This window comes from Micropterus salmoides, unplaced genomic scaffold, assembly GCF_014851395.1.
Source record: "Micropterus salmoides isolate LMB-PRFRI ecotype aquatic unplaced genomic scaffold, ASM1485139v1 Ms_hic_scaffold_5, whole genome shotgun sequence".
NCBI lineage: Eukaryota > Metazoa > Chordata > Actinopteri > Centrarchiformes > Centrarchidae > Micropterus > Micropterus salmoides.
Genome location: NW_024044237.1, coordinates 23,044,869 through 23,072,150, shown reverse-complemented (window position 1 = coordinate 23,072,150; position 27,282 = coordinate 23,044,869). Strand labels below are relative to the sequence as shown.

Below are 27,282 nucleotides of genomic sequence, written 5' to 3'. Positions count from 1 at the left end.
TGTGGGTTTGATTTGTAAGCCAATGTTTTCCCGTGCTCTCTGCTCTGAGTGAGGCAGATAAAGTTGATTGCTCCAACTCAAGCCTTTGTCCTCCAAGTGAAACCTATTAGACTGTTTGCAGCAAGTAATCACAGCCCCATGCTGCTTCTTTCTGACGATTGTCTCGACATCTTGGCTAAGGTTGGAACACTGCAGGTAGCAGCTAATGGAAGGCTGTAGGTAGTTTTAAGCCAAGCCAGCAGCATGATTGGTCTGTCCTGTGGTCGGTTCACCCCTTTAGTCCAGACTGAAATAACCCAACAATTATTGAATGGATTGGCATGAAACTTTGCACAGACATTTATGGTCCCCAGAAGATGTATATTAATGACCACGATGATCCCCAGGTTTTTTCATAGTGCCATAATCAGGTCACAATTTCAGTTCGTACCGTACTTTGGTTTATGACTAAATACCTTCAAAACTAAGGACAATTCCCATCAGCCTCAGCAGTACTGTGCATTTCGTGCTAATAAGCAAATGTTAGCATGCTAACAGGCTAAACTAAGACGGTGAACATGGCATGCTAAATGTCAGCTTGTTAGCATTGCCACTGTAAGCATTGTAGCATGCTGACATTAGCAGCCAGCCATAAGCCAGTTTTTTAGGCTCTTGTGTGTCCAAAAATCCTTACTACAAACTGATTCTAAGCACATTTTTTGTATGTAAGGTTTTCCCACGAGAAATGCAACAAAATAAAGGATACTCAAACCAGACATTATGCATACTAAATACGGTAAATTTTGTGTGCTGCTGATGCACATTATTCTCACACAATACAATGCACAAAGGAAATGGAGGAGTTGCTGACAGCTGAAAAAATTTTAAAGAAATTGTGGGTGGCGGTGAAACAGCTCCAAAAAGTATTATATCTTAGGAAAATATTTTGATGTCTCTCTATGAAGTTTAATTGTCAGTATCTTTTCAAATTTGCAGTATGATTGATGTCTCTATATTAACTGCTAAAACAGTATACTGTGATGATTTGTATGTTGTGCATACTGTATAGAATTACCATATGGATTTTGGAAACAGCTTGTGTCTTGTTAAAGACACTCCTCCTGTTCTCAGATTTATTTCTAGCTGTGTTGATCCATTTTTAGACTCGTTTCAGACCAAAATCTATGTGCTCTTTGCTCAAATAACCGGTGAGGTACTCCATGTCCTACAGATGCAACTATAAAGACAAGCTTTAGGCTTATTTTTATACACATTAGTAGCATACCCTTCTGTTTAAATTAAATTATTTGAAAGTTTTTCTTTCTTAAGGGTCATGATGCATTCAGATGATCATAACATTCCAATGATACACTACTGATTTATCAAGGAGACATCCTCTACAAATTGCCACCACAGTCTCATGTATTTTAGAAAAGGAATGTTCAGAGAGCTACTCATATTGCTCCCCACTGATGTCCATTTTCGAAGGAGGTAAAAAGAGTCTTCATGAAAAAGTTATTTTACAGGACAATTTCTGCTAAATCTTTGATGCACCGTGTGAAGGAAGGAAGTGAGAGCCTCTATAATCCCCCCTGGTGATCAATGTTGTTAAAAAGGCTTTTAGTATCCATAGTCAGCAGCAGATATTCATCTCCCAGATCTTGGATTGTTCTCAGAGTTCCTGTGATATCAGTAGAGCCCAAGTGACACATGAAGAGACAGGTGTTACAAATGGTTTTAGAAAAACTTTCTTTGAGCTGCCTTGCTTGCATCCCCAGTCGATCTGCTATCTCTACTTATCCACATGAATTAATTTCAAAGCAGTAAGATTCACTGGCCTGGCATCTTGCTATCCTTCCCTGAGAAAGCAAGCAGAATGGTGAAACCTTTTTTCTTTGTCTTCCCTCTCTGTGCCCCGTTTCTCTCTTAATTAAAATGATAAATGCTAAATCCAAGCAACATCCTGTGCACTGTTGATTTTGGCTGCTCTGACGCCAGCAAAAATGTATTTCCAAATTTGATTTGCTAATATTTGTCGATCATGGATAATTTAATAATTTGTCTTCCTTATGGCAGCCCAAATTGCCTGTACAACAAATAGATTGTACAACACCGCACAGTTGGCAGTAACATCTCCACGGCACATTGACAATGCTCTATATTAGTCCCAACCAATTTAAATCACGGTCCAGAATATATTGTTTTATTTTCTGGAAAGGGAGCAAAGCCCTGTGTACTGTATGCTGAGAAATGCTAACTTAATATTTCTAACGTTACACATTAGGACTCATTGCCTCTGCTTCTCTTTGAAGTCTAAAGGCCCCTCACATTTTCTCCTTTCTCTTTCTGTCTTTATCTGTCTCTCTACCTCACCGTGGGTGGATTTACCTCCCATTGTTAGAGGACGCGTTTCAAACATCAAGCTGACAATGATTCATGTGCTAAATCCAATACATTTCAGTTAAACCAGGATTAGGCGGACTAAATCCCATTTGGTGGGAAACATAACTGATGTGAAATGCTTTTACAAAGGCGGTGGCAAACTTAATTTTGTCATCACAGTCTCCATGGTTATTGACGCAACACATGTGAGGCTTTGCAACTCTCTCATTTCCTCTTCTTTTCCTCCAGCTCTTTTCTACACTGACACTGCAACCAGGAACCGTTGTCCTCGTTTCAACAAAAATATATTATTTCGTAATCTCTGTCTTCATTTCCTACCTGCCGCTCTTCAAAGGCTTTCAAAGTCCTTCAAGAGGGGCAGCGGAGGAAAAAGACATAATTTATATTCTGCAGTTAACTAATGGAGGAGAAGCAGGTGGTTTGTGTGCGTACGTTTCTATTTTGGGGATTTGTGGTGGAGAGGGATGAACAGCATGATTCCCTTTGATTTAACTCTGTGTGTGTGTATGTGTGTCTGTGTCCTCAGGGTTCCATAGAGGAGCGGCTGAAGCAGCTTCAGGATGCACATAGAGACTTTGGCCCCGGATCGCAGCACTTCCTCTCCAGTAAGAGTCCTCTTTTTCTATTTTGACGTCATTACCTCATGTCGCACACCTATCTGTGCCATGCTATGGCAAGGCGCCACCTCCGAGTGTGGAGGGATGAGAAGAAGGATAGGTGTATTGCAGTTTTGTTGTGATAAGGCTATTAAACACTGCCTGTGTGTGTGTGTGTGTTTACGTGTGTATTTGGGTTAGAGGTGGAGCTGGCAGGCTTTGTTCGTTTGTCTTCATCAGTTCCAGCATGCTGTTGCGATAAGCATCCCCAGTGATGCTCATCACAACAGACATTGCTCTCATTTGAGCACAGATACATATTTGTGAATTCCGTCTCTTCTTTTACCTGCTGCTCTTCAAAGGCTACAGAGAGGTAGCAGGGGGGCTGAAAAATGAGATTTACTTTCCCTAGTTTAAACTGATGAAGAAATGGAAAAGCTGTGTGTTGCAGGGCTCTCCGTGTGAGTGTATCTGAAGAAGTGTGTGTGTGTGTGTGTGTGTGTGTGAGTGTGTGTGTGCGTGTGTGTGCTTGTGTGTTTCCAGTGTCCTCGCCAACCCCATCCAGTTTTACTGCTGTCACACTGGCTCAGAGATGCCACAGTGGGGCTTATATAGCGCTGCTCCACTGCCATCTCTGCCCACTGCACCCTACAGGAATGTCTGGGTTTGCATCTGTGTGTTTTTTAATGCACCAACATGCCTATATTTCTAAACTTTTATTATTTTATTTTTTATCAGAGGGAAATATTGTACTCCACTATACATTTGTCTGACAGCTATGATCATGAGTTACTTTTCATTCACATATTACAATTAGATTTTCTTATGAAATACAATACATTGTTAAAGATTTTACCAGATTAACTGACCTTTTGGACTAAGCTACTGAACTGTGGTAGGATGTTGAATGTTGAAGTCTTTGTACTTGTTTGTTTTTTCCACATATGCAGAGCGACAACATATAAGCCTACATTGTTCCGTATCGTAATACAATAATGGAGAATGACATGGTGTTTGTCAGTGTGTGTATGGTTGACTCTGTATCAGTGTGTTGGTGCGCATTGTCTGCCTCTTGCTTCTTCTAGTGCAGTCTGTCCTGTTTGATCCTCTGCTGAACGCCCCTGTGGTTCAGTTTGGTGGCCGGTTAAAACGCTACAGTCACCCCGTCTCCTCGACTCCTCTTCCCTTCGTATGCTATCAGGCTGTGCCAAACAAACCAACACTCTGTGGAAACCTGACACAATGCACTTGTCTCTTTGGCTCTACTGCACCTATTGTACACCAGAGTTGCTCTCTTAAGAAGGTCTGAATGGACACCCCGTCTGGACACGTTGTCAGGGACACTGAGCACAATGGATTTGCATTTGTGACATGCCTATTTTGAAATTGATTTGGTTTCTGTGTGCTTGCGCAGGTTCAGTGCAGATACCATGGGAGCGTGCCATCTCTCCGAACAAAGTGCCCTACTACATCAAGTAAGTGCAACTCCAGGGTCAGTGTCTGCATTGTGGGAATGTATGTACTTATTCCATGGCAGGTTAGGAGGCTGGATTAAAGCGGGAATGCTTTACAAGTGGGAATGACTACTGTATATCTGTGGAGCACATTGGTAAAAATATTTCCTCTAAAGTTTGATCTTCATATGTTTGGCTACAGAAACAGGCTGTTTATACCATTATTCAAAACTGATTGTGTGATTGGCTGGCAGTATTCTTGGCCTTGTCCCTTCCCTTATTTATTACTCGTGGTCAGGGGGGCAATTCATCACAATAAATCATTGGTGAAACAATAAGCAGCACAATCTTTACAGCCTGATAATATGACTGAATTGCCATTTGTTATGAATACGCCAAGTGTCTGCCCTTAAGGATTCAAAGAAAGTTTAAAGACATGTTAGGTCACGGTTGAAGAGCAGACATTCTTTAGTGCGTGAATAGTCATTGTCCAACAGACGGCCCAGTAGATTATGAGGGCACAGCCTGAGACCCTGCATTGCCTAATGAGGGATCAAAACTTAATTTAGTACTGGGCTTCCATAGAAATGTTTGTCCAACTTTTGGCACATTTCACAATGTGTATTGATAATTGGCCACCACTAGCCTCTGATTGGCTTGGTTATTTTTCCATTCATTAATGGAAAACTTCGACACCAGTTAAATAACATCTCTAACTGCAAAATGCAGCACACATTTAGACAGCTGCGTGAATTGTGTTTTAGGGTAGAAGCTGTGGATGTTTTCTTCCTGACAGCACAGCATGCTTCACAATTTCAAAGATATTTCCACATCGACATTTGTACAGAGTTACCATTAGAAAGCAGATAAATAATAAATGATTCAGCGAGGAACCCGATTGAGCACTGTTTGCCTGAGCACTCATCTGTTTATCTATTTGCCTTGTCAATACTATTTCACCTTTAGAGTGCTTCTGGTTTATCAATGAACGGTGAATGTTTGTGTGTTTGTGTAGGTGTGTGTTTATGCCTAGAGTGTGGTATTTTTGTCTGTGCAGGCTTGTAACTGTACTAGCATTTGTACATTTCCTCTACAGCCTATGAGTATTTATTTTCTTAATAGTCTGCAACTGAATCTCATGGGTCTTGTTTTAGTCTGCTAGTCAATCCTTTATTGGCTGTACATTGAGAGTGGGAGCACTATCTGATTAGCACTTCATTGGGTATCAATCAATGAGCGCAGGTAAAACGACGAGTGCTGCCCTAAAAGACCCAAGGGTCCGGGCAGACATCCTGCTTTGGCGATTCTCGTTTATTTTGCTGCGCTTGTCCTTTTTTATTGGATGTGTTTTCATAGTAGATTTTCTGAATTTTGCCCATAGAGCTTAGTGGGATAGGAAGGTGGTGTGAATGTGCGATGTGTGTGTCTCTGAATGAAGCCTTTTAAGTAGCTGGCTGTACATCTCTTGCTGACCAGTAGTAGTACATAACTTTGATGCTTGAACCTAACTACTTTATCATGTTTGATGGATGTTTGTACTTTACAGGCCTGAAATCTCTTGTAAACTATGGTCGCCCTGTCCTGCCCTCCCATTTTTCTATTTCCCTCTCACTTATTACCCTGTGCTCTCCCTTATTTTACCATCTGCCACACCTTTGTTTCATTTCTCCCTCTTCTCCCAGCCATCAGGCCCAGACAACGTGCTGGGACCATCCAAAGATGACAGAACTATACCAAGCGTTGGGTGAGTAAGGAGACAATTAATGCACCCTCCAAATCGTGCTCATTCGCCCGACCAGCAGCACCAGCAGCACTTGCCTCTGCTTTGAAGGCTCTGTCACACAGCTCATTAAGGGCCCTGTATTTCAAACACCTTAGGGACTACATCGCTACTGTCATTAACCTACGAGGCCCAATTTGCCAGCGCTGTGATTGCTTTTTGCTTAGCCTTTAATTAATTGTGATTAAACGACATCATGTATTTTACTGTTAATCTGATCTGACATGGCGAGCTTGCAGGGGAAATAGGCACACTGTCGCGTACACATGCCCAGCTAGACACATACATGAATGTGCACAGACGCATACACAGATAACATTAGCAATGCAGTACACTACTAATGACTTCTGCAGTGGCGTGATAAACATAATGAGAGATAGTGATTTGTAATTCCTCGATGGCAGAGTGGAGTGGCGCAGGATGGGTTTGTTTTCCCTCATTTTTTCATTCACTCTAATCTCTTTCTATCTCTCCCTCTTTCTGTTGCTTCTTCCATTAGCGGATCTGAACAACATCAAGTTCTCAGCATACAGAACAGCCATGAAGCTGCGACGAGTTCAGAAGGCTCTGAGATGTACGTACGGTATTTCATCAATAGTATTTTCTGTCTGCAGCGCTGGGATGGCTGGTTAAGTGATATACTGTTATCCTGCACCATCAGTAATCCACAAAGACAAGCTTTCTTCGTGTATGAGATATAACGATTAGCTGCAGCACATTCCTTTACACTACTTGGAAATGTAGTTCTCTCCATTACTATTTAAAATGCAGAAATCTAAAGTATTGATAAATTCAAGAGCCACTCAACCACCATGACATCACATCATCATGACCTCATTTCCATCGTGGCCTGGATCTTGGGCATGCTAGGTAATTGCAGCTATTAATTACATAAAAGAAGGCAATTTTTTGGCATGGTTAAGACCCGGGTACGTGCCTCTTCTGGGCCAGACACTTTCTGGCTAGTTTTCCTACTATTGCTGATTCTTCCGATGCTTCTCTTACTAATTATTTGCTTATGTTTTTTTTGTTTCTTTGTGCCTCATATCCTTTGCTCTCTCAGTTTTCACTACCTGAAACCTGGCCTTTCTTTCTCCCTGTTTGAGCTCTTGACTCCTTAATGTCATCCATCATAACTCCTATTGACTCCAGATGAGCCCATATTTTCCACTGCAAATGGCCAGTTTTGCACTTTTCCTTATTTATGTTCACTCTATTTCCTTCCTTGCCTTCTCTTGCAACCTTCCTGCCACCTCCTCTCTCTTCCATGTCCTGAGTTAAAAACGGAGACCACTGTGAAAAACCTCAATGACTCTCCTTCATTCTTTCTCTTGCCCGCTCTCTTATCTCACCCTGCTAGTTGATATTGTTACAGAATTTAATTGCCAGTCTGCCTTGATAACTGCAGGAATCTCAGTCATTCTCTCCGCACTCTTTGTGAATGATTGAGCAGTGCTTCATATGAGCTCATCAGAAATACATTTTTGGTGATTCCCTCCCACCCTGAGAATACTCTTGTTATCTCCTCTCTCTGTTCTACCTCATTATTGTGCTATCCAATTATACCTGGCATCAACGGACACCCTTTTAGCTCCACTCTTAGGCATGGGCCATCAAATTAGTTTAGAAGAGCAAAATCAAATTTGTGTCACTGCTCTTGAAACATCTGGTCGGGCTTAAGTGGGCAAAAAGGGTGAATAAGCATTGCTGTCGCCTGTGCTCTCATTTGCTGAGGTGAGGAAGATGATCCTGTGCCTGTGTGTGTGTTTGTGTTTCAAAAGCAAATGTGCAGTCATGTATTTATGAACATAAGGCTGTTAAGGCTCCAGCATGTGTCTATGCCTTTAAACTGCTAATCAGTATACTCTATTTCAAACCATATAAAAATATCAACATTTCACACATGCAAATATACATGTATCACATGAAAAAATCCAGTACAGTACATACATGTGGTGTTCATACACACAAATCCACAGCTGAATAGAGATTATGTTCCTTAATATGTATGTGTGTTTTCAGTGGATTTAGTGGCACTGAGCAGCCTTGTGGAGGTGTTTCGGGAGCAGGAGCTGCAGCAGGGGGAGCATGTGATGGACGTTGTGGAGATGATCCACGGCCTGACAGCACTGTACGAGAGGCTGGAGGAGGAGAGGTCCATCCTGGTCAACATTCCACTTTGTGTTGACATGTGTCTCAACTGGCTACTAAACGTCTATGACAGGTGGGTAAACCAGGGAGAGACGTTTCCATCTTTTTAAAAAAACAACACAGCTTTCAGATATCATTGGCTAATCACGTTACTGTCTCTACACATGCAGCAGGCTCAGAGCAACATGAGTTTCCCTTTGGAGCATTGTTTCTTGCCACCTGACACCATTTTAGTTCTTATTTTGTGTCTTTACCTCCAGAGATGATTGACTTTCTTTTTGAGTGTTTACCGTATTTTGGCTCGCAGCTGATTTATGGCAGATGAACTTGACCATGCAGCCTGTGTGCGGGACAAAAAACCAAAATGAAAAATGTTTTATGAAGCCTTTTTTGGCTCCGGAGAGATAAATCGTCTCAAGTGACATCACAGACTACAAATTTTAAAAGGAAAAAAAACATCTGGGGGCGTGACTCCCACGTCTGACTGAACTGAAATCCGTACACTACTCATCTGTCACAAAAGGCTCATAAAGGTTTGTATTAGTGACAGTTTTTTATCAATGCCAAGCATATATAAACAAGGTTCCAACAGTACTATGTACAGTTTATACTAATATGCCTCCTTCATCAGTATCCTTGCACTAAATCCAACCATTTAGTTTTTTTTTCTGTTTGTCGTGGTTTTGTTACTTTACAGATGACTGACATTGTGAGTCTGGACTGTGGCCTTCTCTCCAGTGGATTCCTATTTCTAGCTACTGCATTCTCATTTTGTTTAATCTGATACTTAATGAATATACAACTCTCCAGAGTAGCTTTAAATGCTAGAAATGGTTGTGTCACTTAAGTTGCCATCCATGACCGTGATACATAGTACTCTATGATGGTCCTGTATCGGGTCTAGAAATGCTATCTAGAGCCTGGTGTAACTCTTAGTGGGTTTAACCCTGCCAAAGGTCCCTTTCACATTACACTAAGTCAGTCAGTGGCAGTATCAATATAATGGACTTTAGGTAAATAAACATCACATACACATAATGACATAATATATTTAATGTCATGCCACTATAAAACTAATTATAACTATTCCTCACAGTCCTACAGTAGGCCATTCTGTCTACAGATTGATGTAACTGGTTCAATGGCTTGTTGTACAGACACCTATAAAGATCCACAGCATGGCTAAAGCTCCAATAACAATGTCCAGGCAGAGGGCCAGTCCGCCCCTCTGAGACACAGCAGAAACAAATCCTCTTTCACACCAACATTCACCCCATCTTTGCTCCCGTTTATGTCGACTATTTTGTGCTCTCTCCAAATACAAAAACACTGAGCACAGACACAGAAATACAGGAATAACCCCACGAGTGCTGTAAATCCAGGCTGCAGCTCTTAACTACTTGCTACTAATGAGAGACAATCAGAGACTTTACCCTCTGCATAAATTTCAGTAATTGCTTTTTGTTTTCCAATAAATAGCGGCAGAGAATCTGGATGAAGTGTGTGAATGTTTGTGTGTCCATTTTTATGTGTGTGTTCATTTGTCTGTGCACCAGTGAATGTGCAATACAGTATATCACAGCATTGTGTGCATACATGTTCGTGTGTCCCCTCCAGAGGCGTGTCACACTAGCAGGGTGTGCAGGAGTGACATGTCCCCCGAGGAGCAGCACTGGGGTGCATATTGAAGATGACATGTAACACATACCGGAAAGTGTGTGTAAAAGGTGCTGACAGCCAGTCGTCCCCATGCGTTCTCCGGATCCTCTGGATCTAACAGGGGGAAAGACAGTAATTCTCTCCTTTCTCGTGTTTCTCCACGTGATTCTTATTTTCTCGACCTGACTCTAATGGTGTGACCTGAGTAATGTTTCAATTCCTCGTGGTATGACCTATCTGCAAATTGGAAAACAATGTCCCTTCTTTGTTTTTTGAACACATTCAAAGAAACATCCTGCTCTGGAAATTTAACTCACTCTTTAATTTTATTCTTCATTGATCTGATGTTCTCTGATGAATGTGATGTTCTTGGTTTCTCACTTAACGATTCAAATGTTAATTTCGATAAACCTGTGGTTTCTGCCAATGCTGCTCAGCTCGGCAGTAAATTCTTCCAGGCTGTGTTGGCACCGGAACTGTAAAATCTGAACAAGAACAGTGACGGTGTGTTTGCCTGTCAAAATCTAGTCTTTCCAAAGTTGCTTCCTCAGTTCCCCTTTATATTTCATGCTAATGACCCTTTTAGGCTCAGGTCAGGGCACAACAGCATCCATCTCACTGGCCTTGCCATTGGCCAGTGGTCAGAGTGTTTATTCAGCTGGGGACTGTATTTCTGATCCTCACGAATGCTGGATATTTGTGTGTGTGTATGTGTGTAATTCAGTGTGTTTTTCTGCAGTATGCACGCATGTGTTTGGCTGCAAGTGACATTGCCATGTATATAAGCTTATTATTGCTCTTCTGGGCATAAACCCGTGGACACAACATTTAATCAAGTTCCTGTAGTGCCTTTAGTTAGTCTGGATGTGCTCTAATACAATTTCACACTATTGCACTGACCTGTACTGTACTGCTTTGACCCACGTAATTCCTCCACACTTGTGTATGAATATATTACCACGACACAATACACTGTGATGTGAGATAATTCGCAGTACAAAAATTATAATCTTACAACTTCTTTATTTTTTGTCCTCCTCTTTCTTTCCTCTAGTGCTCGGAACGGCAAAATGCGAGTTCTCAGCTTCAAGATGGGATTGGTGAGCTTGTGCAATGCAGACGTCCAAGAGAAGTACAAATGTGAGCCCGATGCGTGTTCTTATGCCTAATGCATCTCTTCTACTGCAAACAATGAGCCAAAACAAAACGGCCCTGATTGCCAGTGTTACATAAAGACATCCACTTAGTCTAATGGAGGAAATGACTCTGCCGCCATAATGGAGAAAGCTTTCTTTACTTCTACAAAGTACGTTGGGGGCCTTAAAAGGATTGCTTGCCTAAGACACCATTCATGCACACTCTCTCTATGGCTCTCAATCAAATTTTTCTTCACAAGTAAACGAGCAAAGATGTACATTGCTCCCTTTTTCTTTTTTGTTTATAAATTATGCTGTAATATTTTATTAGTGTGCATCTCCAGCTTGAGATATGTTCTATTGTAACTTTATTTAAAAGCCATCCTGTAAATATAGGTAAAATGGAGGGTGAGCATTTGAACTAATGATAGTTAACCTAACTAAGTTAAGCAGCTTGTAGATGATACAAGATCTGAGACAACATGGCCAAACCCATGGCAGGATTATTCATGCTTGGTACACCATCTGTGGCAGCTCTTAAAGACTGAGAGTTAACAGATTTGCCATCAGTTGAATGGTCCCTGATGTGAGTCAGCCCTCTTTTTTTCTGGGGTTCAGGTAGACATGTGGTGGCTTTAACAGCTTGTCATTTCTCTGACTGATCTCGTTTTTGCCAGTGGAATAATATTTGCAAATAAATCTGAAGAATTTGCATCAACCCACCTTGAGAAACAGATGGTGGGCGTTTATCCCATCATCACTAGTCTTTGCTTCAAAAATATGATTCAAAAAAGTCATCACTTTCAAAAAACAAAATTCAAAAGTAGTTTAATTACATGACTTTATGGTAACACAAATTTTTGATACTAAATCTTAAGTTACTTGCTTTTATTTAACATTTGCACTCTGCACAAGTCCAATTTAGCAGACATCAACATGTACTGCTTTCACACCTCATTTGACAAAAGCACCACTTACTGTTCTGTCACAGGCTTCTGCTTCTAATTTTCAGAAAAAACAAACTGATCCACCAAAATCAGTTTCTGAATATACACTGCTCAAAAAAATAAAGGGAACACTTAAACAACACAATGTAACTCCAAGTCAATTACACTCCTGTGAAATCAAACTGTCCACTTAGGAAGCAACACTGATTGACAATCAATTTCACATGCTGTTGTGCAAATGGAATAGACAACAGGTGGAAATTATAGGCATTTAGCAAGACACCCCCAATAAAGGAGTGGTTCTGCAGGTGGTGACCACAGACCACTTCTCAGTTCCTATGCTTCCTGGCTGATGTTTTGGTCACTTTTGAATGCTGGCAGTGCTTTCACTCTAGTGGTAGCATGAGATGGAGTCTACAACCCACACAAGTGGCTCAGGTAGTGCAGCTCATCCAGGATGGCACATCAAGCGAGTTGTGGCAAGAAGGTTTGCTGTGTCTGTCAGCGTAGTGTCCAGAGCATGGAGGCGCTACCAGGAGACAGGCCAGTACATCAAGAGACGTGGAGGTGGCCGTAGGAGGGCAACAACCCAGCAGCAGGACCGTTACCTCTGCCCGACGTCCTAAGGTGGGGGTTGTGCTTACAGCCCAACACCGTGCAGGACATTTGGCATTTGCCAGAGAACACCAAGATTCTACTTCGCCAAAATTCGCCACTGGCGCCCTGTGCTCTTCACAGATGAAAGCAGGTTCACACTAAGCACATGTGACAGATGTGACAGAGTCTGGAGACGCCGTGGAGAACGTTCTGCTGCCTGCAACATCCTCCAGCATGACCGGTTTGACGGTGGGTCAGTAATGGTGTGGGGTGGCATTTCTTTGGGGGGCCGCACAGCCCTACATGTGCTCGCCAGAGGTAGCCTGACTGCCATTAGATCCTCAGACCCCTTGTGAGACCATATGCTGGTGCGGTTGGCCCTGGGTTCCTCCTAATGCAAGACAATGCTAGACCTCATGTGGCTGGAGTGTGTCAGCAGTTCCTGCAAGAGGAAGGCATTGATGCTATGGACTGGCCCGCCTGTTCCCCAGATCTGAATCCAATTGAGCACATCTGGGACATCATGTCCACCAACGCCACGTTGCACCACAGACTGTCCAGGAGTTGGCAGATGCTTTAGTCCAGGTCTGGGAGGAGATCCCTCAGGAGACCATCCGCCACCTCATCAGGAGCATGTCCAGGTGTTGTAGGGAGGTCATACAGGCACGTGGAGGCCACACACACTACTGAGCTTCATTTTGACTTGTTTTAAGGACATTACATCAAAGTTGGATCGGCCTGTAGTGTGGTTTTCCACTTTGATTTTGAGTGTGACTCCAGACCTCCATCGGTTGATAAATTTGATTTCCATTGATAATTTTTGTGTGATTTTGTTGTCAGCACATTCAATTATATAACTAAAGGAGTATTTAATGAGATTATTTCATTCATTCAGATCTAGGATTTGTTATTTTAGTGTTCCCTTTATTTTTTTGAGCAGTGTATTAGAGGGGAAGAAATAGTGCATACAGTTGCAGAGTATGACTATTTTTTATATTGGCATTGCTTAGTTTAAATACTATTAAGTTGTGATGGTGAATTATCACACAAACTAAACTTCAGACTAAAATCGTTTTGTGAAAACTGATCTTACAAAGTGCACGCTGGATTTGCACCACTAGTTTCCTCTTACTTATTCTTTAAAAAACTAGACAAACTCAATCCCTTTTCACATTTTTTTGCCACACCAGTGTCAGTTTGTTGGTCAGTCTGTCCACACTTTGGTCCAGAGTGAAATATCTCAACAACTGTTAGATGGATTGTCATGATTTCATTTGTCCCATACTTGGGTTTGGACCAAATCCCTGCAAACCTAATAACATTTCCATCATGCTCATCTGTACAAGTTTAGTGCCTCTAAGCAAATGCTCAAACACACTAAACTAAGATTGTGTCCATGGTAAACATTATACCTGGTAAACAACAGCATGTTAGCATTGCAACTGTAAGCATGCTAGCATGCTAGCATAGCATTTAGCTTAAACGGCTGAGCCTAAGCACAACCTCAGACATCTGCTAGTGTGGCTATAGACTCGCGGCTGTGGTTTTTTATATTTCCTTTAGAGGGGGATTATTTTATTTTACTGAGGGCTTTATAGCTAAAACTGTGTGCTATCCAAATTTAGCAAAGAGGTAGTTTCATAATAACTAGTAATTACTAACTTAACAAAAAACTTAGTAATGGGTGTTCAGATTTCAGTTTGTGGCTTGTGCAGCCAACTCCAGGAATCCATTATCTCAGGGTTTGCAACGTTGCAGGCTGCACATTACAGATGTACTGTAATAGGTCCTATATACTGAGGTAGTGTCTCCATAAAACATGGCCAAAACTCATCTCTATCAAACAGCTTGATGTGAACATTTAAAATGTCAAACAAGCCTCAGCTCTGGTTATGAGAACTATATAGAGGAGGCTTTTTAACATGCAGGTGTTAAAGCCAAGCGTTGTCCCTGTAGGGTTGAATAAGTACACAGAGAGGGGGATACATGGGATGCTTATTCTGACATTGTGCAGCACCTTCACACGCCTGTCAGCATTCATCTCCTTCGTGACAGGCAGAGTCCCAGCGAGCTTGGTAAAGGCCTCATTCAAAACCTGACAAGACTTTCATCTCCAAGCAGACCAGCCAGGGCTCTAATACTGACTCTGTCTCTGTCTATATGTCAGTGAAGTGAATTTTATTCCACAAAACTAGGTTTGGTAAACCTGTTGCCTGGGATTGGAGGCTCATTGTTAAATAATTGATGAAAAATAGATGTGTTGCTGTTCTAAACTCAACATACAGTTTTTTTTATATTCATGCTAAAGTTATGCCATTATTTAGCAAACAAACTGCCACACTTTCTATATTGTGAATGCTGGCATTGGAAATTAAATTCCAAATTTACATTTTGAAAAGCTGAGAACACATACCAATGAATACAAATGCACATGTAGATGTGTAGGAAAAAGGCATGCAATGATAATGCATGCAAGCAGCTGTTTTTTATGCATACAGATGCAGTGCACAGCTAATGCTGGTGCACACTGCTGTATTATTAGTTCAGATCGGATACTGCATAATTTATAAAATACTTTTTGTATTTTGTGGTGGTTACAGACTTATTCCGTCAGGTGTCTGGTCCTGGAGGTTTGACAGACCAGCGTCACCTCAGCCTGCTGCTCCATGAAGCCATCCAGATCCCTCGCCAGTTGGGTGAAGTCGCTGCTTTCGGGGGCAGTAATGTGGAGCCCAGTGTCCGTAGCTGCTTCCGCATGGTGAGGACTGAGGCACTATCATGCATGTCACATCCAAACACATTTACAAATTTACAGACAATGCAGTGCACAGTTTGCTACACACATACTATGGACAATAAGAGGAGATGAATCTTCTTCTGGAATATGTTATGAGTTCACCTTACCCCAATACTGTTGTGGCATTAATATAGTCTGATTTCAGTCACAGGATTCAAGTATTGCAGCTGTGAAGTTCTTATGGATTCTAGTTGCCTGATGTTCCTGTTAAACCAGCAATCATGTTAGAAGTAAGAGAGGTAATGATCACCACTGTGTTGTAAGACTTGATAGTGCTAGTTTCAGGGCTTGAATCAATGGCTTGATTGCCCCAACGAAAAATTTGAAGTCGACCTTGAAAACCCACCCGCTAATCTATAAATTACTGTGTACAAAAATAACAAGGGACCTCCAAATAATCAGAACAGAACTTGTCGGTGCAAAGACAGTATTACAAATACAGAAACAGAATTTTAAAGGCAGAATCTTAAAAAATGAATGGTGAAATCAAACATTTGCCTTTGGATGCTCTCTATCAAAAACTGAGTATGAAAAAATTATGTCATACCAGGAGGCTGCCAGCTATGTGAAGCCCATTGTGTTTTACTGACATCAGCACTTTTCATCTTTCCTTTAGAAGAAGAGGAAGTTAAATGCACCATCTCAGGAAATGGAGAAGTTATAATTCTTCTACCTAAAGAAGCCCCAACTGCACCACACATACTTAGAATGTTGCCTTTCTAACATTACATTGCATTAATATTGCATCGCTTTTAATCCTCATAAAACACAGTCAGTGATAGATAATGCATGATGTTACTTCCCATACACAGACTGTGAAATGCAAGAAATTTAAATGGGAAAGTCGCTTATAGCATATGATTTATTGGAATATTGATATCATGAAGCAAGGTCACAGTCCCGTAGCGCACAGAGCGAAAGCTAATGAGGAGACTTATTCAAAGCACGAATGAATTTGTCTTTCCTTCCTTTGCTTGTTGTGAATGCATCTGAACTTGTAAGTTTGACGCAGGTTGCAGGAACCCTACCATGTGACATTCAGTTCGGGACACCAGATAATTAGGGAATTGGCCACAGCTCTTTTGGAAGGTGGCCTATGCAAAGCCTTTTAATTCCCTCATTTTTGAGGAAGATCCTAATTATACACACTCTATTCTGGTCCATGCTTGCTGTATCAGCTATGGCTGCTTAAAATCAATTCCTTTCTCCATTTGATCCATGTCAGGGCAGTTAGTTGTAGATGAAATATCCATGTAATGCCAATTGGGGGGTGACCCATTTGCCTGTTTATCACTTGGCTAGGAAACGAGTGACATCAGTTTATGGAGATGTGTGTACAGCGATTGCTGCCACCTCACATAGACATTGACTTTTAGACTCAGCTAGCAGACGGGCAAAAGAACTGACTTTGGGACAAAGAATATGCAGAGCAATGATATGAATATGATTCTGCTCAAGGTTTGATAGCATGTGTAGAGATTAGTAGGTCATTTATTAGGGAATAAGTCAACATTTAGTAAATATTTGTATAGTTTGTAAGAAGTGTTGTACGTTGATTGTTTGATTCACAAAACACATGCCGTTTAGTGGATGTATAATACTGAAAGCACAGAGTTTTGATGGATGACTGAATGTTTATCACTCTACTTTTCCAATGATGTTTTAAGCATCCTATCTGCTCAGCGTGCTGCTTTGAGATGCAGCGCCATGCTCAGCATAGTCAGTGCCAGTTTCAGGTGTTTGGTATGCGAGGGGCTGCTGTTTGACCTCCCACATGGAGCGACGCTGGCTACTCCACTACCAGAGAGTAGCTCCTTCCCCCCTGGGAGACTCTGCACCTCTGTACACCTCACAGTCTGTGTGATCCGTGCGAGCACGCACACACACACACACACACACACACATTTAGTATGCTACTTTGCTTGAGCGGTGTAGGAAGCCCTTGGGAAATCAACCTCTTAATGCATCTCTGATGCAGACTTAATGAGAATTTAGCACATCACGGATTTTCAGCGCTTGGCGAGTCATTCTTTTATTAGACTTACTTCCTTTTGATCACACTTTCTGGAATTTTCAACAAGGTGAAACACATACAGTATACACACAGACACATACTGCATGTCTGCTGTGTTTTAGTTTTATAATTGTTCAAGTAGTTGCATAAAAGCAGAAGATATTCCACAGTGTAGTACTATCTTCTTTCTCTATCTTCTTCCTCATTTTTTTTTTGTATTCTCTTTGATTCCTTTTTTCAGCAATAGCTCACCTGAAACCACCTTTGGAAAGGAAGCACACCTTCTCCTCTCATTACTTTATGTACCTGCCCTGCTGTTTGGTCTATATTTGGATTGTCTCCTGCACTTCTTTCCTCCCTCCCACTTTCCTTTTCCAGGCCCCAGGGAAACCTGCCATTGAGGTGTCTCACTTCCTGGAGTGGATGAGCCTAGAGCCCCAGTCGATGGTTTGGCTGCCTGTCCTTCACCGTGTGACTGCGGCAGAGTCGACCAAACACCAGGCCAAATGCTACGTCTGCAAACAGTGTCCCATTAAGGGCTTCAGGTAGGGATGCCAGTGTAGGTAAATGGACACACAGATATATGCAGATACTATGTATTTTACACCCATGTATAAGTAACACAACATAAGATGACTCTTTAGTGATCACAGTGGGTTATTGCAACATCACATGAAGAACGGATCATATGCACATACGTACATAACCAAAATACACATATAACTAAAACTGTATGGATTATACCTTGTGTAAAATAAAGGTCAGTTTCTTGCAAGTTTAAAAAATAGTAGGAATACTAGGAATATAACTTGGGTACTGGTGTTTTCTGTTTGGTGTTTTATTTTATATAAGAATCCCTGCTCACTTGATAATGGCTTGTTGGAGATGCCCTGCTACTAATTTATAATGTATAATAATAATAAGAGGAACAGCTGCACACACCAGTCTGTGCGATAATATTCATTTATTGAGGATTATAACTTTGATTAGTAGGTGGCTGTAAGAGAGTATATCCCTGTCTGGAGCAGGGGGATTTGTGAAAAATGCATGCATGTAGACAAGCATATAAATTTGACAACCCTAACCCTACCCCATTATCCTCTTATTTATTTCACACACACACACACACACACACACACACACACACACACACACACACACGTTTGTATTTCTAAATTGTCAGGACCATCCTTAACATTCTCCAGCCCCTTTACTCTAACCTTAACATAAACCTAATTCTAACCTGAACCTTTAAACCAAGTCTGAACCCTCAAAAGAGCCCTTTGAAGGTCTGTCGGACAAAATGTCCTCACTTTCCATAAATGTCCTCTTGGTCCTGACAAAAATAGATATAAAAGTACACACACGCACGCCCACTTTACTGTGCCTAGGTCTCTTGCAAACATCAATTCAGCTTCTGTGCTATATTGATCTTGACAGGTATCGCAGTCTGAAACAGTTCAATGTGGACATCTGCCAGACATGTTTCCTAACTGGTCGTACTACCAAGGGAAAGAAGCTGCACTACCCCATCATGGAGTACTACACGCCAGTAAGACAAACATTATCAAATGCTGTAACCGAATACAAATTCAAGGCTCCAGGGATGAATAAAACTCAGCTATACTCCAAAAAAATACTACTATCTCCTGATTTCTGCTGTTAGACAAGTGTATACTGTTAGACATGCATACACTGCCTCTTCCAGATCTATAGTATGCAGAAATTGAGTACCACTTAGCAGTAACATCCTTTCTGGCTCACATAGTGCACACATAAAGTGCTATTTGGAGCACATATTGTGCACTAAAGCCCAATAAAACCAGAGTCTTAAGCGATTGCACACACAGTCTCCGAAGTCAAGTTAATTCAAAGGAGTAGCTATAGTTGGAGTGCTGGAGTGTACTGAGATGGTGCCAGATTTGATCTCTAATCAATTCCGAGCTGTAAAATATAGCAAAAGGCCATCTGTACAATTCTTTTTTTCACTGGACAAAATACTGGACTTATATTAGCTAGCTACAGTTTTTCCACAACTGCGAGGCAGGCAGGCGCCCATAGATTTCTACTCTGATAGAAAGAGCAGAAAATAGGGAGCCAGAGAGAGAGAAAAGGGAGGATTCAAGAAAATTGTCAAAAGGGAAGGAAGCTGAGAAAGCAGCAGAAACTGAATGAGAAATAAGGATGGCAGAATAAGTTAGTCTTCTAAAGTCAAAATTAGACAAACCAAGGGTGAGACAATGGAATTAATTTCAGATTAGGTCATTTTGAAGAAAGCAACATTTTCAAGAATTCTTAAGCATTTATCTCCCACCTGTCCACTCCAACTGCTTCCACCACCGCCCCTCCTCCAAACCCCAACCCCTCACCTCCTTATTCACACTCCAGACAACCTCGGGAGAGAAGATGAGGGACTTTGCCAAGACTCTGAAGAATAAGTTCAGGTCAAAGCAGTACTTCACCAAGCACCCTCAGAGAGGTTACCTGCCAGTGCAATCAGTGCTGGAAGCTGAGAGCTCGGAGACGTAAGTCCCACACATAAACACACGCAAACACAAGACATCCCTCTGTCTCAGCTTTTTCTGTCATCTGTCTCTCACTTTGTCTCACTTTCACCCTGCTGTTGTAGGCTTATTATCATGCTCTGACAATTTTGGGCTGCGCTAACTCACTGTGACAGGTTAAAGGGACAGCTATATAAGAATTAACATAATGTTATTCCTGTCATCTCAGTCTGAATGAGATGCTCTATTCACATGGGTGACTCTCACCCAATAGGAAAAACAGGAGCGATGAGACTAAAATCCATGAGATGATCAAGAAGCATAGCTTAGGGCTGAGGCAGTACCCAGGAAGATTTAGCATGGTTATGGGTTCATGTTTTGGCTAATTGTGTCACAGTTAGGGTCACATGTTATAACCTCACACATAACACAAGTTAATCCGCTCATCCACTGACACAGAGCAGAGATGAAACCCCACTGGTAGAAGCCAAATAGACTCAAGTACCAAAAGTAAAAGCATTATGCTCATTATGCATAATAATCCCTTATTAATATATTAATATATTAATATATAGGATTATTGTATTTTATTATACTTATTACCTGGTATGCTCACGACTTGTTATATTATTTTATTGTTATTACTGATGCCTTAGTGTATAAGGAGCATTTAAATGTTGTAGCTGGATGAAATGGATCTGATTTAAACTTTTTATACACCTTGTGGATCAGTTTACTACAGTGGTTTCCAGCCTTGGGGCAAGGACCCCTCAAGGGAGTTTTAGGATAAATTGGAGAGGTAGCAAGGTTATTAACAAGATAGGGAAGAAGAAAAAACATGTCTGCACACGTGTGTGTTACTTAAACAGACAGAGGCATGATCTGGGGTGAGGAGACCTGGAGCTTTTTATTAAGGTGCACCTAATTTTGCGGCTAGAAGTGCATCTTCATCACAGGAAGAGGCAGTGTAGACGTTTAAATTGCTAATAGCTGTCTTTTATTAGATGGACTGAGTAGCCCAAAACTGCGCTCAGGTTTACTTTGCAAAAACAAGTAAAAGTGGTCATCAAAATAACTACTTGAGTAAGAGTACAAACGTATTTACTAAAAAGATTACTTGAGTAGTTAGTAACTTAGTGAGTTACTAAAAAACAGTATTTTATTTGATGTGGATGTGACTAGAATTATTTTAGATGGTCTTCAGTTTGTCATTCAGTTGTATTTAAAGAACCAGTGTGTAGGATTTAGTGACATTTAGTGGTGAAGTTGCAAATTGCAACCAACTGACCCTTCTCCTCATCCTCCCAATAACGTTCAGCTGCGGACTTTAGCACCACTCATGCCCCTCTCTCACCTCTTGCTTACGCCACACCCCCTCGCAGTAGAGCCATCTTTCTGTATAGTCAGTACTGCGCATGCGCATACTTATTCCCACCTAATTTGTACCAAGCATGTGTGAACATTGTAGTTGACAGAAGCCTGTGATCATTGATTGTATAAAAGAAGTGGACGTAGTTATTATGACGTCACCCGTTGGTTTGTAGACTGCCGTTTTGAAGCCTTGAGTTTGGCCGTTAGGCCGCCGCCATGTTAACTTTTAGCAACCAGCGCCACCGGACATGGACATATTTGGACGAGACTGTGGAGCCAATGGCTCTGTGTGGAGCTAGCTAGCTTGGTTACCAAGGTCATCTTAACCAGGCTGATAATTTTGGCTAGCGAAAAACCGGCTTAAAACTAAATGTACTCACTAGAGAAAATGAACAGCCAACTCCTAATACGCTTTTTCAATAGCCTAATTGACAGGTCGCCATGGTAATGACTCGTCAATCACAGATCCGCCCTGAAGCATCCCCTGCTTTACTGTCTATTTTCCTCTAAATGGGACCATAATTTACTAAATGAAACATCATGCTGTGTTAAAGAAGACACAAAACTAGCAATTGAAAAGTAGGTTCAAGGGACTTCCGCATTCGCCTCACTTCTCAGACCCGGAGGTTCCCGCTTGCATGTGATTTTTAAAAAATATCATTAGCATAAACAAAATTAAAGTCTCTTGCTCAATTTGTTCTTGTTTCCACAAGCTAAATGTTAAAGTGATCTGGAAAAGTATAATAAGCAATTCAAACGTAACCTACTATTGACATGAAATATTGTTAATTTCTGCCATTAATACTACATAAATGTCACACTGTCTCAAAGGTCTGGAAACATTTTTAAACTTAAACCATGATCTTGATGTGCATGTTTCCACACCAGTGAAAGTTCATATTAAAGCGGTATCAGCAGTTAACAGTCCCATTGCATGATGTCATAGTAAGCAGGCACAAGTAGAAAACCAAAAACAATAATACAACTAACATGATTGGTTCATCTGTTTATTGAGGATGTCCACAAATGTTGCATTTAAAGTGAATAAAACAGAATAAAATACCACTATATAATAAAATAAGATTAAACAGAACAAAAAAATGTGGGCAATGATCTTAATAGAAACATGAAACTTTGGACTAACATAACAAAAATGCTTATTTTTTAAGATAATTTAGTTAATTGTTAAACAGCTGCAATGAATAACTTTTCTTTTAAAGAAAAGTACTTATTTGTCCAATAACATCATATGTTCAAATTGCTGTTCTGAGCTGTGGATACATACCTGCTGCTTTTGCTGCACCATTACTTTGTCATTGTCTTCTTCTTCTTCTTCAAATCCCGCATTCTTGTCTGATGAACTTTGACCTACACCAAGCCCTTCGCTCACGCTGTGCCCCTCGCTCTCACCCTGAGCTACAGTCTGCAACCTGACCCTTCTCCACCTCCTGTTCCAAGTGTGTAAGAGAACCTACAGTGACCACTAAACTCAAAAAAAATGTGAGGCCCTCTCTAGAATCAGTGGTTGCTTTGACCATCTTGGGCTACTGTAGAAACATGGCGGTGTAACATGCCCTAACCCTATGGAAGACTACCCACTCTCGCTGTAGATATAAAGGGCTCACTCTAACATGTTATTTTCTATTTCTGCCAATATTTCTATAGCTAGAAATAGACCCTCCCTAAATCTTACAATATGGTCCTTTAATGTATAGATCCAGTAGCTTTCCCTGCGAATCAGTTTGTGTAGAGTGTCTCCTCCTCTTGGGTATGAGGAAATATTTTTAATACCCCAGGCTTTCAGAGTGGAGGGTGATCCATGATTCGCATTAACATTATGACATGCCACTGCATACTCAGGATTCTGGGTGTGAATAGCCATCTTGTGGTCTGCCTTGTTAAAAAGCTCTTACTTTAACTGTATGCTCCAGTTCTCTTCACTCCACATCCTGAACTGCTCATAGCTCATAGATGCAACCTGTGATGACGGGCCATTGCTTGTTGTTAAAGCATCACAAGCCAAACATGTTGGGATCCAGTGGTTTAATCAATAGAAATGCATTAAAGACCCCTCATATGTTTTGTGTGTAAAATTTTAATCTACAAACTAATAACTAAAGCTTTTAAATAAATAGTGGAGTAGAAGTGGAAGGTAGCATAAAAGAAATCCATAAAATCAACTTTCTTTCCTCCGCTGTTACAAATTGGATTTGTCTTGTTTGCAACAAGAACATATTCCATGTTCTTCTTCTAGATTATTGCAATGTTTGTGAATTAAATTTGGATATGGCTTTTCTGCTACCACACATTCACACTTGCCGAGTGGTAAAAATGCCTTGGTGAATGTTGACCTTTGCTTCTGTCATTCCCAGACCGTGCTCCTCGCCCAAGCTGCCCCATGCAGACACACACAGCAGGATTGAACATTATGCCAGCAGGTACGTGGCTCACTGTGCCGTGCTATACATCAAATCATTAGAACAACGTCTCTCATTTTCCACTCTCCAAATGAACCCCCCTTCTTCTTTCTATTCATTCCACCCTTGCTTCCACCTCCTCTCCTCCCCTACCTCCTCTGCTCCCTCACCCTTAAGTATTTGCCACACACTGATTGAAGTATTGATTTGGCTGTGTTGTGCACTGTACTCCAGCCAGGGTAGAGACTGTACTGCCCAGCAGTTTCTTTCACGCTTACTCTCCACACAAACACACGCTGGTGCTCTTAAGCAGAGCATTTTGTGGTTGTGTGTGTGTGTGGAGGTCAGCGGGGTTCAGTGCGCCTAGCGGCCTGTCAATTGCTGGGGCAGTGAGCCCATTGGTCACCTGGGAGCTGTTGGTGTGGATTAGTGTCTGTCTGACAGGTTATAAACAAGGCACAGCACTGGACTCCCACACTCCTGGCAGCTCTGCCGCAGTACAGCAGAGTTGGACACACACATTTCCACTGAGCCTGCTGTGTGTGGACGCTGCTGTGTGTGCGTTTGCTTGTAAGTGTGCCATTGTGTATTACTTCCCTAAGGCACTTACACACAACTGCTTTATGCCCTGCCAAAACAGAGGGAACAAACACCAACAGGAGAGCAGGCACAAATGTCCTCTTTACCCCTCTTATCTCTCCCTTTTCCCCCTTTCTTTTGTTTATCTTTTTCTTTTTATCTCTGATCCCTCTCTTCTATTGTCTCTCACCCACATATATATTTCTCCCTCTTTTTCTGCCTCTTGCTGTCTCTCTTCTAGCCCTTTCTTCTTTTCTTTTATATCTTTTCTGTTACATCCTCCTACGTTAGCGCATTTGTTGCTAATTACAGTACGGTTTGCTTTAGTCATGTTGGTCACTCAGAAACAAACAGCTGCCAACAGCTTTCACCAAAATAAACTAAAGGAACAGAAATGAAAACAGTCTCATTTAGTCAAAATGAGACACATTCACAGAGAAGGTTCGTCTGCCTTGCCTTGCTGAGAAAATGCCAGGAAAACTCTCGTGGCTGGATAAAGTTTTTAGAAGTATTCACTTATATAGTATCTTAGCAACTTTATCCATAGCAAGCCTCCCATTGAATGTTAGGAAGCTATCTTTGTTTCTGAAGCTTCTTTTATCTGCATAGGAATGAATCAATAAGGGTTTTCATTTGAGACAATAACCTGTGATTATTGGGCTGTGCTTTCAAATAGTGACCCAAAATGGTAACACTCCTATTTATCTTGTATAAGCACTAGATAATCAATTGACAAATGGTTTATAACACATTATAATCCACTATAATGTAGTTATAAGCAGCTATAAGGACAGTTAACATCTCACAACTCACATGAAGAGTCTGTCACCTGGTGTAGAAACAGATAATGAATGCTTGATAGCATTGCATTCTTATAATAACTTCTCCAGCCGGTCTGTGGCTCTCAGCCAGGTCATGAATATATACTTTGATTTCCCAAAACAGCTGTGCACTGTCACTTTTAGCAAGTGTTGCTCAAACAGAAGTAAACAGAGATTTTGTTGGGGACTTATTTTTAGCCACAGATCTGGTGAGCCGGTTGGTATTTTTGGCAGCATGATTGTGTGTCGGATTAACTCTAAATAAATGTCAGTGCCCGTATTCATTGTAATGAAGGGACATGTCACTGAGTGCAACGGTGTGGCTTAGTGATGTGCTTTAATAGTTTTGGACAACAATGGAGCTTTGTGGCACAGTGGCATCTATAAGCTGTCTTAGGTTTTGCTTTTCATGGGATTGTTTGACAATGAGAATAATATAGAACATCACCAGACTTTTGCTTTAAATCTGCTTGTGAATGAGCTGTACATGTTTGTTAAGAGTTAACAAATGCTTTGTAACACACTTGTCTGTGTACAACCAGTTACATTTATTCATTTAGCTATCGCTTTTATCCAAAGTGACTTGCTATATACGTCAGAGGTCGCACGCCTCTGGAGTAACTAGGGGTTAAGTGTCTTGCTTAGGGACACATTGGTGGATGTGTCACAGTGGGAAGTGAACCAGGGTTTGTCACACCAAAGACACGTGTCTTATCCTCTACACCATCGCCACACCTCCCAGTGTTTATATGCTGCTAAAAAGTGCTTAATAGAGAGGGTTATAGTAAATTGTTACCATGGTGGCAAAAGGCAGCACAATAGTAACAAGAACATGAAGATGTTGCAGTTGTACAATTATTTTTATAGTTGTTATAGGTGTACAATAACACAAACACCCGTACAATAACATGCAATAGCCCTTTAATAAACTACATTGCTGTGAAGCACATTAAGTTAAAGATTTACTGAGACAAAATCATGGGTATTTTGATTAAATTCAGTGAAAGTATTTGATGCCTTAATTTGCTGTGTTGAGTCGAACTACATGCTGTTTAGGGCAGCCGCTTATCACAGGGTAGAGAGTTTTATACCTGGTTTCCTCATGTGTCAATACTGCTCCCAATGGTACTGACATGTTACCAGTGCCTGGCATGGTAGTCTGCCAAAAGAAAGGCAAATACATAAGACGCAGTTTTTGTGCTTTATCCGAAATGCAATGACTGTGTATATTATACTGTATGTTTGTTATTTAACCCCCTTCCATGTGTAGCTCATTGACAAGTATCACTTTGGTCTAGCGTGCCATAAATACATAATACTGGCTAAAATAAATGAGTATCAGCATTTGCAGATTTAGACATAATAAAAAAAAAGAGAAGTGAGAGCAGACTGATCTGACTGTCATAATAGGAGTAGACAGTCCTTATTATGGGGATGTTGAGTTTATCTGTACTCCGGCAGTATGCAGAATTGGCTTCAATCATCTCTTTCTTTCTCGTTCTTCTTTCCTCTTTCTTTGTTTCTTTCTCACTCTCTCTCCCACCTCTCTACCTGTCAGTTAATACAGGATATAAAGGGAGAAATCGCACTTCAATTCATTCACTGCATTAATTGTTACTCACCGCTCACTTTGCACACTAATAGAAAGCTTATAAAAAATACCGGATGTCATCACTGGCATGTTAGTGTCTGTGTCACGATCGGTGGTGTGGAGGCAGGTTGGAGGACCCAAACGCAGGACGCAAGGCAGGAAGAGGTACAGTACAAAGGGGTTTTAATGAACGAACCAGAAGCAAGCACACTTACAAGTGAGTGGCTGAATACAGAGTCCAAAAACAAAGGTGGTCTAAACAGAGATCCAAAGGGAGCAGCGTAACACGACCGGGAGACACGACAAACAGGCAGACAACAGGAGACCTCACAGCAACTCCAGGAGACAGCATACAATGACCCAACCAAGACAAGACAGAGAGACCATATATACACACACACAGGGACTAACGAGCAGGGCGGGAGCAACACAGGTGAAGGACATGAGATTAACGAGGCAGGCAGAGAGAGACAGTGAGCAGAGGGA

The 27,282-nt window shown here is 41.3% G+C and overlaps 1 protein-coding gene across 3 annotated transcripts in view; it reads left to right on the top strand.

Moving 5' to 3' along the window:
- drp2 (dystrophin related protein 2) overlaps positions 1 to 27,282 on the top strand; it is a 77,142-nt gene that overhangs the window by 34,849 nt on the left and 15,011 nt on the right. For 2 of the 3 annotated variants that reach the window (XM_038698880.1, XM_038698881.1), the window contains 11 exons: positions 2,909 to 2,987; positions 4,393 to 4,453; positions 6,115 to 6,176; positions 6,712 to 6,786; positions 8,235 to 8,436; positions 11,077 to 11,162; positions 15,303 to 15,460; positions 17,892 to 18,058; positions 18,954 to 19,065; positions 19,902 to 20,038; positions 23,761 to 23,826. In XM_038698880.1, coding sequence (XP_038554808.1) covers positions 2,909 to 2,987; positions 4,393 to 4,453; positions 6,115 to 6,176; positions 6,712 to 6,786; positions 8,235 to 8,436; positions 11,077 to 11,162; positions 15,303 to 15,460; positions 17,892 to 18,058; positions 18,954 to 19,065; positions 19,902 to 20,038; positions 23,761 to 23,826 — 1,205 coding nt within the window. Of the gene's footprint in view, positions 1 to 2,908; positions 2,988 to 4,392; positions 4,454 to 6,114; positions 6,177 to 6,711; positions 6,787 to 8,234; positions 8,437 to 11,076; positions 11,163 to 15,302; positions 15,461 to 17,891; positions 18,059 to 18,953; positions 19,066 to 19,901; positions 20,043 to 23,760; positions 23,827 to 27,282 lie in introns of those variants that run through there. The other variant, XM_038698882.1, reaches the window with a different exon arrangement.